General features: G+C 41.7%; 1 protein-coding gene across 1 annotated transcript in view; it reads left to right on the forward strand.

Annotated features, from left to right (window-relative positions):
- PLXNC1 (plexin C1) overlaps positions 1-21,920 on the forward strand; it is a 67,476-nt gene that overhangs the window by 38,014 nt on the left and 7,542 nt on the right. Inside the window, exons 16-26 of the mRNA XM_021386539.1 lie at positions 934-1,035; positions 1,423-1,526; positions 4,538-4,579; positions 5,055-5,179; positions 5,740-5,938; positions 7,344-7,490; positions 14,968-15,145; positions 15,719-15,822; positions 19,473-19,527; positions 20,333-20,364; positions 20,455-20,562. Coding sequence (XP_021242214.1) covers positions 934-1,035; positions 1,423-1,526; positions 4,538-4,579; positions 5,055-5,179; positions 5,740-5,938; positions 7,344-7,490; positions 14,968-15,145; positions 15,719-15,822; positions 19,473-19,527; positions 20,333-20,364; positions 20,455-20,562 — 1,196 coding nt within the window. The remainder of the gene's footprint in view (positions 1-933; positions 1,036-1,422; positions 1,527-4,537; positions 4,580-5,054; positions 5,180-5,739; positions 5,939-7,343; positions 7,491-14,967; positions 15,146-15,718; positions 15,823-19,472; positions 19,528-20,332; positions 20,365-20,454; positions 20,563-21,920) is intronic.

Genomic DNA, 21,920 nt, shown 5'->3' on the forward strand with positions numbered 1-21,920 from the left:
AGTAAGAGCAGACAAATTTAAATCTGGTCTGGTGGTGCAGTCCATCTCACTGGACGACAGCATGTTATAAGGCAGTCATTTTGGCCATTCTGCTGAGATTATTCACCAGCATGTAGTGAAGCAAGCCTTAGGATCAACATTTTTGTGTCAGGCAAAATGCTCAGGCACTTCCACCAGTCAGAGCTGGGCTCCTCTCCCCTCCCTGGGGGTGCATGTGCCCCACCCAACTGTTTATCCTCAGGCATTCATTGTGGTGCTTCTGCTCAGTCTCATTTGGATAATTTATGAATGTGTAAGTCATTGTAAAAGTGAGGAAGAACCATTATTTCATAGTTGTCCCCTACTCTTTTTTGCACTCCTTTTCTCTATATGTCTTGACCTGGTTATGTATTTGATAAATTTCGGGCTATTGTAATAAGCTTGGTGTTTGGCTCTTCTTTTGTTTGGTTGGATTTCTTTTTAAAAAGTGCATTATCTTTACAAGAACCGCATCTAGTGCCTTTTCTCTGTCAAAATAAGCTTTGGAGAAATTAACAGTCTGGAAGTGGATTTCCTTTCCAAAACTGCTTTTCCTGTTTAATCAGTGCTAGGTTAAGTAGGCTGTTAGTAGTAGAAGTGCTTGTTACACGCCGTACCTCACTGCACAGCTTGTATGTAACAGAGTGTGCTGTACATTCAAATAAGGTTGGACTCAGAATTCCAAGGTATCATTACAAGGAATGTTTGTTGTTAAATGTGGTTTTAGATCCAGATAACTGGAGCTTGTGAGTACTACCACACTGATGATGGTAGAAGATTAATCCGTCTGAAGTTTGCAATTGTATATTAATCTTCTTATTACATTATATACTTAATAATATTAAAGTATGGTCTTCAGTGGAGTTGTCTGTTCCGCAATTTCTGTACTCAGAGTCTGTTTTCCTTCCCTTTTAGTGGCATTCATAGTTACTAGATACAAATCCAAAGAGTTAACTCGTAAACAGAGTCAGCAACTTGAGCTGTTGGAATATGAGATTCGGAAAGAAATACGCGAGGGTAGGTGTAAAGAGCTTTATTGTGCTTACGTGTGCAATATAATTTCAGAACTGAAACTGTCAAGAAGAAGCTCACGTTGTATAAACACTTAAATTTTATACTGCTAAATTATTTTTGTGTTGCATCAGAGTTCCTCTTTAATGTTGGTCTGCTCCTCAGTAGCAGATAGCACTGAGCTAATAGGATTGCATGTAATAATTTCTTTGAACAAAAGTGAAAATAAAAACAAACCGGTACTTTCCAGCCCCTAATTGTTTCAGAAAAGCAAACCCTCATGACTGAAAACTGTTTTTTAAGGAACATGTATTGAGTCCAAGTTTTAACTGTAGAGGTGATTTTGTGTCAAGTAAACTAACTCTCTGGGTGGGGAGGGGGGTGTTTTTACAGGATTTGCGGAACTGCAGATGGATGAATTAGATGTGGTGGATAGTTTTGGAACTGTTCCTTTCCTTGACTACAAACACTTTGCTATTAGAACTTTCTTTCCAGAGGTAAATATTTACAAGTCTTTCAGTTGTCAGACCTGTATAGTAATGAAAAAGCTAGGAAGATAAGGATCAAGTGACAAAATACTACGCAGTCACTGCACATTGTTTTCACAAGAAACTCTTCTTAAATCCACAGCTACCAAAGAGCACTTTAAGGCTGTACATGTCTATATTTAACCAAGCCTAAATGCTGTAGTTAAAGCACTGATGTTGAATTTTCAAGGGTTGTGCATGCTTCAGCTTCTTGTTGCCCAGCCTTGCTTTTCAGGCCTTCCTAACAAAACCATAATTTATCCATTGCTTTTTTGTTCTCATGTATTCATTTCCTGTGCCATAGCTAATTAAAGTAACAGTCAGGCTAGCTAACACGCTAGCTATCATCATGACATTTCCTCATTAGACTTTTAGAATGAGGAGATGGCTCTCAGGTTGTGCTGACTGTCTACTTGAAGCTGCTGACAGAAATGGTAAGACCTTGATTCAAAGGAATACAGATCAAATTCTTAAAAATTACGTAAGTACTTAAATGCCGTCCTGTTTAGAAGTGGATATTTTCATTGGTCTTTGGAGTAGTTCATGGCACTGCATAATAAAAGGACTGGAGAGGCCTTCTCTTGAATGTTTTCTTTTATATATATATATATTTGTTTATTTATATTTGTTGTTTATGTGGCACATTGCCATGCTAGTAAGTGCATTTGCCACAGCTTTCAAAATTATACCATGATGTTAAACAGTGCCGACCGGTGTTTACGAAGTGGCAGAAGCTCTGGTCTCAGCTGTTAATATTTTGTAACTGACACCAAGGAGTGGAAATGTTTGGCTAGTACAGTGGTGTTTTAAGTTATAGCTGGTATCTACCTTTTTAGCAGTATGCTGCTTGGCATGTGTCACCCATCACTGCTGTGGCCTCGTCCTGCAGTCTTGTCTGCGCACTGCTTTGCTTTGTCGCTGTGTGTAAGCCCACTAAAAGCTCATTGTGATAAAGTTAAACCCACGTGGCCAGTATGGAATTGGAACTCCTGCTGGTACAGTGCCAAATAGCAGTTACTGAATCAGATTCATTTTTAACGTAGTACATACGCATAATCTTTATACACTTGAGTCCAGTTCTCACACCACAGGATGTTGGCAGTATCTCTCCTTACCCTTCTATGATGCTGCCAGTCTAATTTGTATGGGGTGACTGGGAGGTTTGAATTAAATGGGCCAACAAAACCTGCTTTCTGCATTTTTTCATTTCAGTTTGTTTTACTGGGCGAAAGCGTTCACTTTATGCAAATAAAATGAAAAGGAAAAAAAAAAAAGCACGAAGTGTGTCACTCTGTTGCATTATGTAAGATCAGAAAAGGACAGACTCGCTTTTTTGCCTTGGGGCAAAATGCACCTTGTATGTCACCTTGCAGCCCTGAAGCGTTTCCAGTGAAGACTTTGTCTTAGTTTGAATTACCTACAAATGGAGGAAGTAAACTCACCCATTAGCTCTCTGCAGGCATGTAGTGTCAGGCAAGTTGTTAAATGTCTTATGTATCAATCTTTCCTGCTACGTGGTTGTCATTTACATTATGGGAGTGTTCAAATATACCTTGTGCAGTGTGGATGTGGCAGGAGAGAAATGCTTTATTAAGCAAATATTACAGATAACCAGAAAAGACACAGTAGATTGCAACCTCATGTCACAAAGGTCAAAGTGATAAACCACCACTTCCCTTGATCATTTGATGTGTTCAAATGATATCTACATTGTACTCCTTCGGCCTGCCAGTGTGTTCAGTGGGTTTTGTCTCATATCATCTAAGCTGTTCAAACATGAACATCAAAGCTGTTCACTGAGCATCTTCTGTAGTTGATGTAACGAGAGGCAGCTCAACATGATTCATCCTACTTGCCTGAGACATCTGTCTCGGGATGGGATTAGTTGCTGAAGGAGGGAGTCAGATACCTAAAATTAAGAGTGATGCACGCCATCTTCATTCTGAGCTTCTAGCTTCCTGCTGCTCCTGTTTTCTATATTTAGTCTAGCTTGGTAGCTTTTGTTTTGAGCTTAATGCTTGTAGGTGTTAAATTAAATGGATGTTACAGCTATTCTTAAAGTGCTCGTTATGTTCAGCCTGATTTTCACTTTACTTGTAAAATATGGTTTGTTACCTCTGTTCTCTCTCCATTTTCCACATTGTTTGGTTTAACACTAATGTGCTTGTTCCCTGTTTGCAACTATTTTTAACCTTCTACGCGGTTCTGGTTTATTCACAGGCAGTGGAAGAGTAGAGAGAGAAAATTTTACTGGTAGGTGATACTAGAGTTGCTGAGCAAGTTCTGAAAAAGATGAGAATAAGCCAGTGGAGGAAGAGGAGGATAGAAAAGAAGAAAACCTGAGGATTAAGAAACAAGGGGCTGCCAGCATCGCAGATAAAACATTTACTGTAGTAAATATTATTAGTGTAAATGTGGTGCTCAGGAATGCTGCACGTGCAGGCAGTGAGAGTCAGACAAGAAGCATATGCGAGGTGTCAGAGAACTGGGGGCGTCCCTTTGTTGTGATAGCTTTTGTAGGGCTGGGTGTGCGGTGGCACCTGTGCCTCTGACAGCATGGACCTCCTGGAGAGTTCATTTGGGAACATTCAGAAAGCGCTTTGAAATGAATGGAGGCAGATGAACTCAAGTGTCACTGTGCTACGAAAACCCAATCATTGCTTTCCAGCAGGATGCAGCTGGGAGTAACCCTTGCACACTTGGAGATGAGGGTAATGAACAGTCTTTCCTGCAGAGCATTATCTCACTGCTGTGCTAGTGCAGCTCAGGAGCGTAGTGTAACACACAATGGCACTGAAATCAATACCAGGTCATCTTCTGGAGTTGACTTTTGGGTGAACCTGGAAGAAGTCATTGTGTAGAGGCCAGGATTTCCATTGTTCTATTTCAAGTTGTATGCCATCGGGAACACGCTTGGCATGTTTAATGTGAAACTTTTGATATACATCAGAATGATATGTGTCACCTGTCTTATATTTTAGTCAGAAGGTTTTGCATCCATCTTCAGTGAAGACATGCCACAGGTGAGTTGATGTTGTGCAATGTGTCTTAATAAATATTCTTTCACAAGCAATTGTATCCCTTATCGCTGTGTTTTCTTTAACACATCAGATTGTATTTCCTGTATGTTTCTTTTCCCTGTGGGGGAGGTTACGTGGATTTATGTATAAAAGGAATTTGATATGTAAGATTCCGTTACCCCAGTGTATGTTTAAATAACATAAACAGGGTCTAGTTGTGGCAGATAACAGGCAAACTTAGCTGTTGGCATTACTCTGGGGATGTGCCAGAAAATGTATGCTCTCTCTGTGTGCGCTCCATGTTGTACACAAACACAAATTCATCTTAAGTAAAATCCTGAGACCCGTGAAATGCAAAATTCCCACTGATGGAAATGAGGCCAGGATCTTATCCCATATGTTGCTTACCATTGTTCTGAGCATTAAGAATCTATCGCAGCCAAACTACAGTTTGCTTATTTTTCTTTAACTGTTACAGAGCAGAGACCAAGCACACAAGGATGAAAGCTTCAACATGTTGCATGCTTTAATTTGTAACAAGAACTTTCTTGTTACTCTCATTCACACTCTTGAAAAGCAGAAAAATTTCTCTGTGAAAGACAGGTATAGTATGATTTTGCTTATCATCTTCAAGGCAGATAATTAACAGGGAAAGTCAACATAGATTGTAGCATCCAAATGTAATTTCCACTTCTTACTGAAGAAACTTGCATTTCTCCAGAGGGTTTTTCCATCTTCTCCATCTGCACACACTGAGGAGGGAAAAACATTGCCGTTAAACAAGCCATTACGGAGAAGTCGGAATGTTTGTAGATGTAAACAAAGAGGGAAAGGAGCAGGAAAGCTCACATCAAAACTGTAAATACTTCCTGCAGTCGCATCAACAGTTTTACAGTTTAGAAATGTTCTGTCACCAAAGCAGTTGTAATTCTGCAGAATTAAATGTAGAGACAAATTGTATGTTTAAAAGATAATCGCAAGAGCAGATGGACTTGCATTTTTTATATTTGTAGGCATCAGTGGGCAGATTCAGTGCCTAACGATTAAAAACTTAAGATATAAACTACACTAAGGAGTGTTTCGTTTATTAAGGATGTATTTTGGAAGAGAAATTTCAAATATTATAGCATTCTCTTTTGTTGTTGTTTTTTTTCTTCGAACAGGTGCTTGTTTGCATCCTTCTTGACTATTGCACTACAGACTAAGCTAGTTTATCTAACCCATATTTTGGAAGTGTTGACAAGGGACTTGATGGAACAGTCGAGCAATGTGCAGCCTAAACTCCTGCTTAGACGAACTGAATCTGTGGTAGAAAAATTGCTGACAAACTGGATGTCTGTCTGCCTTTCTGGTTTTCTCCGGGTATGGATACACCTTTTCACTGCATCAGATACAAAAAGAATATTTTAACTGATTTCTTCCACAAGGAGTATTGCTGGGATCTGTATAAAGCATTGTTTAACACATTATTAAAGTGCCCTCTCCTAGTTTAGGTGACATTGCTAGCTATCATCAAGGGGATGCAGGAAAAGAGATGGACTGTTAGAAATTGTTGTTTAATTTATTTGGATGAGATTTGGATAATTTTGCAACCCTAGCACAACTTTTTCTCCTGTCAGCCCTTATTTCATGTTAAAATGCAGTTTGTGCCTGTCTTTGCAAGCTGTTGGAAAGCTGCTGTGTAGGTGAAGGTTTAAGGAAAACCATCATCTCCTGGAAAACTAAACTTCTTTCCAGGGTTTTTAACCTCCAAACGGCATTGTAAATTTCAAAGACTCTATGACTTCAAGAGGAAACAAGATAAGCATTTTTTCTTTTGCAGCTTGTTTATTTTAGCCCACTTGGTAGCATTTCGTTCTTGGTTTCAGGGCTTGGTTATATTTCCTGTCTTGCTCAACAGCGTGATGGTATCACTCGCATCAGTCCTGCCTGTATCTCACTCACAGGCACGATGGTATCACTCGTTATCAGTCCCTCCTGTACCACTGTTACAGCAGCAGCGTTATTTGGGGTTCAGCAACTTGAACAGTTTTCCTGAAACCCCAGGAAAGAGACAAGGAGTTGTCAGAGAGGTTTATTCTCAGTACACCAGTTGCCTTTATGGAGCTCTGCTTGTAAGTGCCGTAGCTGGGCTGCAGGAATGGTGTTGCATGGAGCCAAAGATCCATCCTTCTTTTCTCAAGTGTTTGCCTGGAGACTGGGGTGCAGGCCGGAAAGGGAAGCTCAATACCGTTCACTCTCACTGATAAACCATGGAATATCCCACCACTTTTCTCCCAAGGATCTTTTCAGAAGCCACAACAGGAGAAATAAGCTAAAAGGAAACCAGATATTACCTTGTTTTCTCACAAAACTGAAAAGGAAGAAGTAGCTGAAGTACGCATGTGAGCACAACCACATCTTCCCCTCCATCCCCCCCCCCCCCCCCATGAGCAGTTTGGTGGAACAAGGAAGCATCAGCCAGATTGAGAAGGAGCAGCTTGTCTGTAGTGTACTTGTGCACAGCAAGGGGCTGTGAGCTATTTTGCCACACACTCCAGCTGTCTCTTACCATTTCCATGAGTCTTTCACACTAAAAGACAAAGCATGAAGGTTATACAAATAAGTAGGTAGTGCTCAAAGTCATCTTCTTTTCTAATTGCAAGATAACGAGTTAGTTAAAAGGAAATAAATCAGTTTGCTACACCTGACTTTTTCTTCTAGTTATTTATGCCTGTTTAGTGTCTGCAAAAATAAACACGTTCTTTGTGTTTGTTTCATGTCCTAGGAGACAATTGGTGAACCTTTCTATTCGCTAGTGACAACCCTCAATCAGAGGATAAACAAAGGACCTGTTGACGCAATAACTTGCAAAGCCCTGTACACGCTTAATGAAGACTGGCTGCTGTGGCAAGTGTCGGAATTCAAAACAGTGGTATGTTTGGCAGTTTACATTTTGAAATCAGACAACTACAATGTTTTCTTTTTTTCTAGTAAGGTAAATGAAGGCTCTTAGACGCTAAGGTGATGGTTAAGTTCCCAGACAGAGAAGAACAAAATTACTATTGCTCACAAAGTTTCAAAATCCAGTGGAGTTTAACAAGGTGGTGTTTCACCAATATGCATTTTAAAAATAGCTATCACTTCTTGCTTCACAGCGTGCTTTAATTGCCAAAGGTTAGGTTTAGTAAAGTCTCAGTGTATTAAAATTCCTTCTTACTTTAAAGTGTACTACAGAATTGTAAACATCCCCTTAGAATTTTAACTTTTTTCCAGTGAATGAAAGAATGAATTGCAGAGGTTCTATTTTGTATTGTGTTTTCTCGTGGCAGATCTTCAGGCAGCAATAATTTGCTGTGGGCTTCCGTGTTATTAACTCCAAATCAGCAAGGTTACAGTGTTGTGCATTTTAATTAGTTGCTTAGTTAAAAACAAACAATCTGGGAAACTTAGCTGACTTTCTGAACTTTACCATAGATCTCGTCTTTCCCAAAGCAACAGCAAATTGCTTCCTATTTCACAGTTACACACAGAATTCTTTGAAAACTGGACTTCCTTGTCTGTCATTCTGAAACTGAGAGGAGAATAGACAGCAAAGATTACTGCATTTTTGAGCATGTAAAAATAGTGACTTTTTGAGTAGAAGATCTAAAAAAGGGTTTTCAGAGTAAGCAGAGCAACTTTTTCCCAAGAATTTCTAAATGATTCTCAGTCGGAGAACTTAAAAATCTTTCCATGGCTTCCTTGCTTCTCAGCCCTTGACTCACTGTTGTAGTTACAAGACATACATAGGAGTAGAGTCATAGAATCATTTGAGTTAGAAGGGATCTTCAGTGGTCATCTAGACCAACTCCCCTGTAATGAGCCTGGACACCTACAGCTGATCAGAGTGCTCAGAGCCTGGTCCAGCCTGACTTTGAATGTCTCCAGAGTCTGGGAAGTGTGACCGAACAGCAGGCTTCAGAACTTGGGAGCAAAAATGGCCAGGGCAGCAGCTACCATGGTAAGGACAGTGCAAGTGCCGATGGTTCTGGAGGAAAAATGACACCTTTCCATAGCCCATACCCTGAGGTAGGGCTTCAGTTTCTAGGTCTGCATGTCTTCCATGTTTGCAGCAGTTACCTGGAGATCCTAAGATGCCTTGTATTGGAGTAGACTCATGACCCTGGAAATTTTGGCTGGTCAGCAACCCATTGGACTAGCTAGGTCAAAAGCTGGGTTATATAGGAAGGTCACTGAACTGAACTTTTCTGTGACAGATTTCTGAATTGTCATTTTCTGCTGAAAACTCTTGGACTGACAAAATTACAGACAAATCTTCTTAGAGCTACTTATAAAGCTGCTGTTGGAAGCATCATTTGAGGGTACTTCAAACTAAGTTACCACTGCGTGCATTTGGAAAGGAAGCTAGTAGCTGAAAATTAGTTGAACACATAATATCATATCTTTGTTTTCCTCGCTTGTGCACTGCATTTGGGATCCGGGGTACGTTTAAATACATTACTACATATAGCCATAGGATACAAAACCCAGTAGTTAATGCAGAGCAATAGTTTTCAGGCAAGCTTGTTTCTAATAGATAACGCAGGAACATCTGGTCTTGTGGAACTGATTGGCTTTTCTTATTTATAGCACAAATTCACACTGAGAGGCACCTTGGGAGATAGCTGACTCTGAACCTACTGAACACTGCCTTGAATTCTTTTCCCATTATTACTTCTGCACATGCAGTTGCTGATAGGGTCTTGTGGGCAGCCTGCAGTGAAGAGAGGGGAAGTGGTCTGAAGGACTCGGTATCTTTGGGGAAGGTTGTCTGAAGATGGATGAGGAAGTGAGAGCAAAAAGCCTTTCCCAAATGTTGTTTGCTGCCTTGTGCTTTGTATTCTTGCTTTCAAACAGTACTGCTTTTATAATTTATACTGGTAGAAGATTAATAAAGTAGCTTCCTCTCCCAAGGTCCTGCAGTGTATCGGACTCAGGTGAGAAATGGCTGAATATTCATTTAAAACTGTCAGAAGAGGAGAGAGGATCCTGCACTGGAATTATGGAGTGTTAAGGACTCTAGCTCTGGCTGGATAGGTAGAAAGTTTTGTTTGGTGTTTTGTCTAAGTTTTATACTGGAAACTAAACTGTGTTGTGAAAGAGATTTGGGTGGAACAGTGAGGCTTTCTGGGTGATGAAACAGGCCAGCTGTGCGGGTTTTCTCTTCAAGAACAGCATTTAACAGGATGCTAAAGTAGAAGGAGTCAGCTTTTCTTCTATTACAAACACCATAGGATGTACAGGACTTGATTCTACAAAGAGAGAACCACTATTGTGCAGACAGGGAGCCATGTTTCTCCTTTCTTTAGAAGCAAATTACTGTCTAAAGAACTGAGTTTTTGTTTTCTATATCCCATAAATTCTGAGCTGAGTTTTCAAGTGCCTTTGCACATTTGGTCACTGCAGTTGCATTCTGAGTCTTGCAAGTAGGTATTTTATTTTGCCCCTTTTGAAGGCTCTGCAAAAGTGGTATGCTAAAGCATAAAAAACACCCCAAAAGAGGGTGTCAGGAAGTTACTGCAGCACATCTGTGGATAGCCAGTGTCCAGAGAGTTGTGGTACGTACGCACTTGAAGATGCAGGGAGGAATCTAGTACAGAGTTGAACTGTGAAATCAGTGGCAGGGCACTACAAACAAATATAGGCAATCTACATGCGTATCCTTAATTCAGGAGCAAGACTTCCATTCCAAACCAATAAAAGCAGGATACAGCCAACCAAAAATCAGGGGAAGCTCCACAGGTCCCTTCCTTAACACACCACTAAGCAGATAGGCCCATGGGCATGAGAAGGAAGAAGTACTGGGCATGCAGAAAGAAGAGATTTTGGGGCATGAGATGAGAGATTTTCTGGGCATGCAGAAGGAGAGATTTTCTGAAAATCAGGCCATTTGTAACAGGAAAAAAAAAAGAGGACTGAGAATTGTGTTGGTTTAGAATTACATTAGAGCCGTCCCTTGGCTAAGCTGTGCACATTTTTTAAAAAGGCCATAGACCTTGGGACCAGCTAACCCCCTGCAGTTACCGTTCTCTGCTGGAAAGGGCCAGATATTGAATAGGAATGGGCTTCTGAAGTCAATACTCAAGCAGAGGAATAGAAAGAAGGATGCTTTTAAAAGCAGTGGTCCATTGCAAGCTGAGGAGCCGTGTGGGTTTCATGCTGTGCTTATATTTGAGTACTGAGAAATAAAACTGCCTTGAAAGACATGTGGCTGCGTCACAGCCTTTCAGAAGAGGAGGAAGCAAGCCTGCTTTCTCACATGCAAGGCAAGCAGCTGCACCTCTCAGTAGATAATTTGCTCAGTGACTGATGAAAAAAAAAACTGTGTCCAGCTGAGTGTTACCATTTGATTGAAATGATTTGTTTTAAATAGAAAAGCCATGCAATGTGGGCCTGGCCTGGGAGGAATTCTTGGTGGAATCTCTCCTGTAGAAAATCAAGGGAGGACCTGATCATGTGGTAAATGGTGCTTGGGCATTTAAGAGCTACAGATTTATCTTGAATTTTCAGAAGGGATTTGAACTGTTGAATTCTCTTTGCTGAAATAAGTAAGTTTGCTCTTTTAGATGAGAAGAAATGAGTTAATTCAGCCAACTGTCTTTTGTCGAAAGCGAAGCAAAGCTTTGTGGTGGTAGAAAGTTGTTTAAAGTGTTGAACTGCTTTAGTAGTTAAAAGAAGGGTGTTAAAAAGGTGGGAGGGATGCAAGGGAGTAAAGCAGAGAGGGAGAAGCTGATTTCCTACTAAGATGTAATGGATGTGGTATTACTGATCATATTAGTGAGAGATAGGGAAGCTGTTAAAAGTGTGTGATGTCTGGAGATTTTCATCAGCAGAAAGGGACGCAGTAACCCTTGTAAGGAAGTCAGCAATGCAGATGTTGTCTCATATAACATTTTCTATCCCAATTTCTTGGCTTTACTGTAACCTCATGACAAACAACTGTTCTGTCTGCTTCAGAAGGATCACGTGATCAATCTGATTTTTCCTGTTTCTAGTATTTTGTAGTCTGGAAGGTAAGGGAATAGGTTTAAGGTAAAATCATTGTTTGTACATCTTGCTGCTGTCGCCTTTACATGGTTCTCTTTTACTCCTTGAAAGGTTTTCTTGCTTTCTTAGTCTGTCTGATAAACAGCAATGTATGTTATTCAAATGCAAAGCTGAATAGAGAACAGGATAATGAATAAGAGCCCTTGAATTTCCCGGATGAATTTTCTTTACATCTAATAAAAGAAATGTTATTATGGCATTTCTTTATTAAACCACATCTCACTTATTATCTGCTGTGGATATTAATAGCTTTACTGAATAATTCATTGTTTGAGATTAATTTTCAGGAAAACTACCAATCTGAAAAGTCATCTGTAAACATTGTCTTCAAATGTCATTATTACTGTCAGTGCATGAGTGAAAAAAATATTTTCTAATTTATTTTTCCTGTCTTTTAGCTAGGTTCCAAGCTAGCTTCCAAACAAAAAGTTCCAGATGCTTGCCGCCTTCTCCTTAAATAGCCCTAACAATTCTTGCAAACCAGTGTTAAGCCTTTGCTGAAGAGCACTATGACTTTGTGTTGCTAACCACTAATTTCTAGTGTACAAAATCCCAGCTCCACATACTACTAAGTTGCACTCAATGTCCTGTAATTTCCTCCTGAGTCTTTCCCTAAGTGAACTTGTGTTGGTTTTTTGTTTGTTTCCTTTGCAAAGTTAGAGGTCTTAGAAAAGGGCCTAATAATATTTCCTGACGACGTCCGTGTGTCCTTCTGCAACTTTTCTTGGTGTTTTCTGACCTTCACAGTTCATCATAAAAGGCTTCCTTAATTTTACAGTCATTTCTGATTCTTTTTCCAGTTCCACGCTTTGTATCTAAATGCAGTGATTGTGACTGTCAGCTTCTGATTAATGGTTTCTAAAGCTGGGGATTGTGCTGTCAGACAGGTTGAATGTGATTTGTGAAAACTTCAGCTGCAGAGAGAAGACATAAGCATAATTGGCTTGCTAGCTCCTCATCAATTGCTTCATCTCTTAAGATTAACTTCTGCAGGAAATCGTATCAGCAAAACTGTCTGGCTCCCCTGGTTTAGAGACTTCATGTGTTCAGATATTTCTCTGAGTCACAAAGTGTCATTTCCCTTACATTATGAAATCTTTAGATTAAGGAATCTGTAAATGGCTTATTCCACCTACGTAAGGAACTACCTTTCTCTTTTTGCCGTCCTGTCACCCTACAATGAGTTGAGCAGGCCTAGGAGGACACTCATGTGCTACTAAGGGAAGAGGCTGCGCGTTTATGTGCAATCTGTGCTGAAAAGGAATTGCAGAAGAGTAAAGGACAGCTTCTCTTGACAGTCCAAAAGGGAAAGGAGAAAAAAAGAAACAGAAACATGAATATTGCAGTGTAGGAGCAAGGTTCAACTAAAGGAAGGAGTGTTTCCAAGAATGTAAAGACAAGTCAGTATCAGTTAAAGACTGAGCAGCTACTCCTAGCTCAAAAAGATCAGTTTGAGAAAGATTTTGATTCAAATGTAGAGGGGAGATCTCCAAAGACAAAATACAGTTAGTCTCTGTCCACTATTTTATCCCACAAGAACATGACCTCAGTGAAGTCAAAGTCAAGGACAGTACTGTTGTCTGTTCAGTTGGTCTGTGGGCCTGACCAAGCATGACTCCCTCATTCTTGTGCCAGTGTATTTTGTTTTCACTAATTTTCTGCATGAAATCCCAACCTGGGGCATGGCATCCAATCTGTTTCTCCTTCTGCAGGCACCATTCTCACATCTCCTCCTGTTCTGTCTGTCCTTCTGGTAGACTCATTTTCCTCACAATTAAACCTGTCCATGTCCTGATGATGAAGTTATTCTCGGTTACTTCAGTTATGCCCTAGTCTTCATTAAATCCTGATCTTCATAGCTGTGCAACCTTGTTTTAATAATGCTTTTGCTTCTATAGAAACAGTAAAGCTCATTAATGCCTTATTGGACTACTTTTTAGACCAGCAGCGTCTGGTAATTTCTACACTTGCTAGGTAGTAGAGCAGAAAAGAGCACTTCAGAGCTATTAATAACTATTCATTTTTCTCAGAAGAGACAAACCATGTTCCTGTGGCAACCTGGACAGAAGTTCTTTCCTTCACATGACAGCAGGAAGAAAATAAACATTTATAGTTGCTTCCTCTTTTAACGATCACTCCTTTATTGAGTTGTACCTGCAGTCCTCACATTTCAGTCACAAGATAAGTCATTGTACCAGAGGTGTCCAACAGCCAAGAATGATTCAAGTAGGTTATTTTTTCCTGTACAGGCACCTACAGTGCTTGCTGTAATTCTGTCTGGAGACATCACCAGCAGAACATCTGTGTGCGTGCAGCTGAACAGTGATGTCTCTGTGGGCAGTAAGCTGTGGCACTAGGAGGGATTGCTCTTATCACCATGCAGTAGCTATCCTGTGGTCATCCATTTTTCCCCTTCCTTTTGGAAGCAGCTGATCTGCCTGACCTGCCCAGAAATAGAACCTGACTGAAAAAAGAGCAGAGATGTTCACCCGATCTCACTGACACGTCCCCTTGACCCATACGTACCTTGTGTGCCATCTAGTTGCTTTCCAATCTAGTTGCTTTCCAGCTAAGAGTTGCTATGAGCTGAAGGGCAGAGGTGTTACAACTCAACAGATTCTATGGGTGTTTGACCTGGAGTAACACAGCATAGGTTAAATTACGCTTTTCTCTACGAATTTGGACCAGAACTTTGGGTTCTGACTCCTGCAGTGTGTGTTCCCTTCCACTGCTTCTGCAGCTGGCCATGGCAGTCCTGCCTCTAGGGACATGGCTGTGTGCAGACAGACACTGATGTCTCCAAGGGAGGTGTATTTTTTTTTTTGTATGGTACAGAGTACTCAGCATAACCCACTGGTGTAAATATGTATTTTAACACTGCTTCCTATCTGCTCAAAATCAATCATGTTTACCATGACAACTTACTTAGCAACCTTATCAGATCTCTAGTCACTTAAGTTTTTGCTTTTAAGACATTCATTTTAAAGGAAAGAACTGTTTTGGGGTCTGTTGGTTTTGTTGTTGTTTTCAGAACATAAATTATAATTTTCCCTGGCCTTTGGTTGTAATTCACTTATGTATTCTGCTTTTGTGCAAAACTTTTTAAAGGCACTTTTAGAATTCTATAGCTATATATGTTTGATTCTTCAGGCATAAGTAGCACTAAATGCTTCATTGTTTAATTTCTTCTAATAATCCTTATTCAAAATAGCTTTACTATTGAATATGCTGAAAATGTGTCAGGTTTTCTGTCAGGAGGTTGCTGTAGTTTCCCATGCCTCATATTCCCTTTAAGTCAGAATGACTTGTGTTTCTTCCCCCAGACAGTGAATGTTATCTTTGAAAAAATCCTGGAAAATGAGAGTGGAGATGCCTGTCAGACCATTCAAGTTAATGTACTGGATTGTGACACCATAGGCCAAACCAAGGAAAAGAGCCTTCAAGCTTTCCTTAATAAGAACGGCTTTCCCTATGGTCTTCGGCTGAATGAAATTGGTCTTGGTAAGAGCATGTCACTGTGCTATATTTTCATAAAATTCACCGATCTGTCAGTGGAGTTTTCATTCTAGGAATTCCTACATTTGGCTTTGATATATGTATTTTTAACTTGTAGGCAGAACGTTATCTATTACAAGGTATTGCTAGGGAAACACGGCATCATTTGTAGTACCAGTTAGAACAGAAGAACTGCATCTGCTTCACTTCTGCAGGGACTTCAGCGTGCCGTTAACAGTAAACATGTTACCCTTTGTGTCTTCCTTCTAGTTGCAATATAGCCCTAAGACATTTGTGCAGAAGAATAGCAGGTGAAAGCACCTCTGAAAGCTCTGTCTTTTGTCAACACAAAATAGCTTCCAGGAATGGATGCCATCCAGACTGTCGCTCCATAAGAAGACTCTGTAGTGTGGGATTGCAGAGCCACTCCCATGTGGACTTGCACAGGGACAGAGAGAAGCAGAGCTTAGTTGGGAGCCACTTGTACAAAAATAATTAGGTGGTGTTTTTCTTTACAACCATCTGTACAGTGAGAACGCGGTTGAGATGTAATTGTTTTCTGTTACTGTCATACTGCAGAGCTTGTGTCTGAGGAGCTGCAAAGAGAATTGTTAGATATTGATGGTTCCTCTGAGATGATGGAGGATGGGATAAGGAAGCTAAATACCATTGCTCATTACAAGGTAAGCAGGAAAACCAATGAATAATAAATAGCAATGAACCGAGAAGCAGTTTTTCCCCCAGTTCTTTATTCTGTCTGCAGAAATATCTTGATTGATTAAAATCTTGAAGACACAGCTGAGCATCACCTACAGAAAGAAGTGTGACCCACAGCGTTCTTGCCAATGAGTCACATTTTCTACTACTTTTCAGGGAGTTTTGCTTGTTGCAGGATTCCTTACAGAGAAACAGTTACTTTAGTCAGGCAATTCAGATAAAAGATCATCTGATCTCCAGCTATTATCACTGTCTTGAGCCTCTTTGCTGCTAAGTTTTTGCCTCGCTATGAGCAGCTATGGACCTCTTCCCACCTCATAATTTCCTTATCTGAACTTTTGTGGAAGCTCATTGAGAGCCAGAATAAAATGGCTGCTGAGATGAGTTTGATTTTTATTCTCCTTGTTCTTAACTCTTTGCTGTTTTCTCTGTTTCTGCTTACATCACCACTTGTACCCTAATTTTTCCCCTCCGCTTCCAATTGCAACCAGTTTTCACACAGTCTTTTTTGTTTTTAATGCTGCACTTCTCTGTCCATCATTACAACAACACAGAGGCCCACATTTAGGGACAGAACACTTCTGGGAGTAGCACATCACAAAAGCATAGCAAGCAGCATTGCCTGTTAAGGAGTTGCCACTGAAGCTAGATGAACTAGCAGGCAGGAGACTGAGGTAAGGTGTACAGCAGATGGCTGGCCTCAGCCGATATGGTAGCTCACATTTTGATGCTTAGCAATAGATGCTGGAAAAGAAGTTTGTGTGCTGAGTACTTTTAGTGAATTTTCTTTGTGCCTCATTGAATTTGAAAGTCTGGCTCTTGACATGATAGCCAGATTTTATTTAGGTAAGCTTTGCTGCTGAGTGTAGGCCTGTGTCATGCGATGCAGCATGGCACTCAGAAACCAGAGCCAGCCCTGAACAAGTTGCTGTCTGCAAGTACAGTGCCATCCAGAGACAGGAACAAGGACTCCCAACAGTATTGTTTGTAGCCTGAGTGGAGCACAAGGCTGCTCAGCCCTGAAGCGAGCTCCTTTGGAGCCACTTGAGAGTTTTCTGTAGATGTTTGTTGCTCTCCTTTCGTCTTAGGGAGGCAGAGGTGAACCGGACATCCTGAGTCCCAGTCCAGTGTCTTAGAGCTCTTCCTGTGCTTCTCTTGAATCTTATTTGTACATCAGCTTAGGACTTCCCTTCACTCAGTAGAGATTTTGTTCAAATAAGGACACTGCAGTGTTGCAGTCAGTGTCTGTGCAGTAAAGGTCGTCGTAGATTTGAATCTGATAACGTATCTAAACTTGTGCCTAGGGTGATAGTACCAGCCCTTTTTACTGCAGGCAGCTAATACAAGTGCTCCTTCATTTTACATGGCAGCTCTTCACGCTCCCTGAGCTCGCGGTGTGCTGTGGCTTATAGGTGCCATACCTCATCGCGAATGAGTTTGCTCCTGTTGATCGTTGTCATCCCTGGGTGTCTTTGTCCCAGACCTTGTTTTCGTCTGTGGTTTCTGCAGGCAGATGCAAGTTAGATGGGAGGTTTGTTCTTTTTTACAAAGCTGTAACTATACTAATTATAGCTTAGCAGCTGCCTTATGGAAATTGTGCTGGGCATCTGTTAGATATTTTAGTCCGTTTTTTTCTGACCTTGAGAAGATACTGCACATTTTAGGCAGAACTTACCGGCAGGTTAGACAGCGGCTTAGTGGCAGGTATCAGGAATTAGCATATCCAGTTTATTTTCTTGTATGTATACTGATGCCAAAAGGAACATAAAGGCAAGCAAAGCAAGAAAAGGAAACTGCTTGCACAGTGTGAGGGTAGTAACACCGCCTGAGCTTACCATCTCAACAGGACCTAGAGATTTGTGGCAAGCCGGAACTTTTCTTTTTGCTTACCACCCTTAAACGCTATAAATTAATCAAATAGCTGGAACTGGGAAGTACCACCACGTCTTTTTTTAAAATGCTCAGGCATGAGGGTTGCATTGCAAAGGTCCTGTGCTCACTGCTCACCAACCACACTTGAAAAAGCAGGCAGTTTCTACACTAACTTTAACAATGCAGAAGTAGGGGGTGTTCGTGTTTTGGTGTGGTGTTTCTGAAGAGAGAGATAACTTCATGTGTTTCTTCTTTGTTGTTCCTTTTGCTCAAAGTTTGCGTTCTTGGTAGGGACATTGATATGATTATTCATGAGGCCTGCACCATTGCTTGCATGAGAATAACTGCAAGCCCTGACAAGAAAGCTCATGAAGTCTTATTTCCCACACAGGAGGAGAGCTAGAGAGCCACTTTCACATCTGCTGTCCAGTCACGGATCTCAATTTCTCAGGCTATAGTGGCATCATGCTCTGTAGGAACAAACACAGACCTTGAAAATAATTATTATAGGGAGGCCAGGAGGCCTGGAGAGCAAGGCAGAGGCACAGAGCTACACATTCTTCTGTTTTGCTGAGCTGCTTTACACCACGTTGTGTGAATCTGAACAGATTTCCCCTCACTGACACACTCGGCTCAGTAACAATGTTCAGAGGTGCCTGTAAGAGCAACCCGGCACAAAAAGTCAGGCAGTTGGACCCCAAAATAAGGGTTTATATTGTGTTGGGTTTTTTTTATAGACCACACTGAAAGAAATTGTAAGTATGGCCACTGCAGCAATAGTAAAGACGGGAAGGCATATTCCATTCAGTACTAAAAGCAGCCCTGGCCCCAGAAGTAAAACCCAAAGTGGGGGCTCGGATCCTGGTCATGCTGCAGCAGCACCTCAGGTCCCAGGGGAAAGCAGGGCTCTCTCCTGAGCCCCCTTCTCCCTCAGGGCAGGAGCTGACATGCCAGCATTGGGCTGCTCTTCTGCTCCTCAGGGAGGGACTGCCAGCAGCACGTGGCCTGTACCACTCAGGGACTGTTTGCCTGTCTTCAGGGAACAAGAAGGATTCTTGTTCTCTCTGGGTGTCTGTCATGTCACGAGATAGCCTTAGAGCATATTTCCACTCGTGCCAGGTTTTAAAGTGCTCTGTGTTATCTGAAGAGTTCCAAAACACTGTATGGGAAATAGAAATGCTGCAAAAAAATAAGGCTTATAAAATAGATTAAATTTACTTTCTGGGAGCAAGTGTAAGTGCATATTTCTTTGGTGCAAGACACAGCTTTTGGTAGACTATCTTAATGTTTAAACTGGTTTCTCCCACCGGGCTGGCTGCCAAAGTTTAAAAAACACTTGAATTATTTTGGCAGAGATCCCTTCCTAGAACTGGCCAGTTGTTTTTGTAATTATAGAGGGAAGTATACTAGCACTTGGCAAAACCCAGCATTAGACGGCAGAGCAGTGGTGTAGCTCTCAGTGAGAGCCTTGTTGGACTTGTTCGTTGACAACAAAAGCATGAGTTGCCACTTTCATTCAAAGATAATAGTCTCTGTCTTGGCAGCACTATAAATTCAGGCAAGGAGAGGGAAGATCTTTCCTAGAAATCAGAAGGTAACTACATTTGCACCTTGACCTTACATTCCACGGGGCATAAATAAGTTGGTGGCTTTGGGAATTAAGTTTGAAAATAGCTCTGAGGGTCTCTGGGCTAGACCCTCAGGGTGACCTATTTCAGCAAGACGTGTTTGGTTTTGCTTTCAGATTTCAAATGGAGCAACCATAAAAGTCTTGAAAAAGAAGGCCAATACCCGATCAGGTAAGAAATGAACTGCAGTCTGTTTGATCTTTTGCAGAGAAGGGGCTGGGGATGCAGAGAGCTGAGCTATGGCAGGTTGTGTCTTGGTCAATAGCAGTTCAGCAAAATTGGCACTTCAGTAGAACCGAGGCAGATGAAGAGCCTTGGCTGTGGGCCTCTGGCAGGCACAGTGGGCCCTGGAGGAAGAAAGAGGGCAAAGGAAAGAAAGGCAAAAGGACTTACAGTCTTTGGCTGCTGACTGATTCAAGGTACAAACTCAGAGGCAGGAAAGCAGGAAGCCCGTATAACAGCACTGACTGATAAGACCAGCACAGGAAACTTGCCTTGCTCCAGCGTGTCAGCCCCTGGGGAGAACGCACGTGGCATGTGACTCACCGTGCCATCAGAGCGGGCATCTGCAGTTAGAAGACTGTCCCTGGGCAGTGAGTCACAGTGGGGCACTGCCCTCTCCCTCAGCAAGAACAGAGTTGTCCATTCCCAGCCATTGCTTTCAAACCTGACCTCAGCCTGCCTGCATCAAGGGCTCTTACCAGAGAGGAAACTGTGCAGTCGTGTCCTCTGCTGCTGATCACCCTCCTCTCAGAGGGGCTGTGATTTGCAGCCAGCTCACTCCAGCAGCGGCTGATGACTATCTTAGTGGGACAAATTGGCACTAGGAGGTGACCCAGAACCAGTGCAATTCTGGGGTTTCCCCAACCTGCAGGCAAGGAAACGTGACACCGAGCTGCTTGCTCAGCACTCTGGCACATCAGAGCACAGAATTCTTTCATTAATGCCTGTTTGCTCTTTGCTTTCTGTTGTTTAGATGTGGACTACTCTGACGAGCACTGTCATCTGGTGAGTTCAGTCACTGCACTGCTACATGGTAGATGTAGTACCAGGCTGTATTTGTATCTGTGTAATCTCTCCAATATCTCATCATGACAGATTTTACCAGACTCTGAAGCAAACAAAGATGTGAAAGGATCGGGTCACAAAGGAAAGCAAAAATTCAAAGTGAAAGAAATGTATCTGACAAAGCTACTGTCAACCAAGGTAAGCTGTGGCAGTCTTGTTTGGGGGCTGGTGCTAGGCTTGGCAAGTTTTACACAAAGGAAACAGAAATTTAAGCAGAAATTATGCAAGCTTCCTGTGCATTATCAAATGCTAAATAAAAAGCCTGTAAAAATCACTCTGCTAGCTACTGACTGTGACCATTTGCAAAGGAAGCCACGCTTCACGTTTGCTAATGCTAGAGTTCTAAAATACTCTTATTCACACTTTCATACTCTTCATCTCCCCAAGAAGTGCAAGTTTTTTTTTTATTGAGGTTATAGAAATTGAGTTTTGCCATTGAGCTCCAAAGAGCAAGAATAGTCCCTTTCAGCCAGTAATTTTCTTGCTTTCTGGTGGAGTTTGCCCAGCTCAGAGACAACTTCTTATGTTCCAGTGCCTGAGTTTCAGCAAATGCTGCCCGTAAAATGAAATAATCTTTAGAATCCCAAATGAAGCATCCAAAATAACTAGATGAATTTTTAAAAACAGGGTCTTTAGGATTGGCAATATAATTACCTAATACATACAGTTCACATTCCTTAGGAATAAGGAATTTATTCCCTCCAGTAATGTCATCTTGTTTCTGACTTGCTCAGATGGGATATAAAATTCATTGAGCAGCATATTACTTAAAATATTAATCAGTGCGCCGCGCTGAGAGCTGTGCGATACAAGGGGCCCGAAGGGATGATGATGACGATCGCCTTCTTGCATTTAAAAAGCTATCAATCATCATTTAATTAGACTGTTGATAGCATCTGAAGCAATTTGGGACACTACTTGAAGTGAGAGTGAAGACCGGTCACTTCTCATTAGCCATGGAAACTAGCATCAGCCCTTAGGAATTGCTGGGGTAAACCATTAGTGAGGATCTCAGTGGGTCCATCGGCAGCCCAGGCTTTGCTTTTGTCAGCCAGACGGCTTTGCTTCTGGATCAGAAATACCCAGCTTTGAGTTTCTCATCTTCATGTGCCACCCGAAGCCGCTGTCCTGGGATTAGATCAGCAGCCACAGCGCCTTGGCTGAGAGGTGCTCCTGGTGAGAGCAACTCACATTCTATCTGTAATGGCAGCTTGAAGGCTCGTGCCCTCAAGGGCTGGTTAAACTTCAGTTCCTCACCTCCCTCTTGCTGCAGTCACACGTTCCAAATGCCTTCAGCAGAGGTGTGAACGGTGTCAGAAGAGCTGATATGTTTTGTTCAGGAAATGCCACGAGCGATTCCTTCCCCGTACCATTTGTCGCTTGTTTCCCGTCGGCAGAGCGGCAGTGATGTGTGAAAGCAGCTCACTATGGTGTGGTCGTAGTTTCAGTTTTGTTACTGACTCCGTCGGTTGCCAGTAGCCCGTGGCCCAGGTGTT

Source organism: Numida meleagris, chromosome 1, assembly GCF_002078875.1.
Source record: "Numida meleagris isolate 19003 breed g44 Domestic line chromosome 1, NumMel1.0, whole genome shotgun sequence".
NCBI lineage: Eukaryota > Metazoa > Chordata > Aves > Galliformes > Numididae > Numida > Numida meleagris.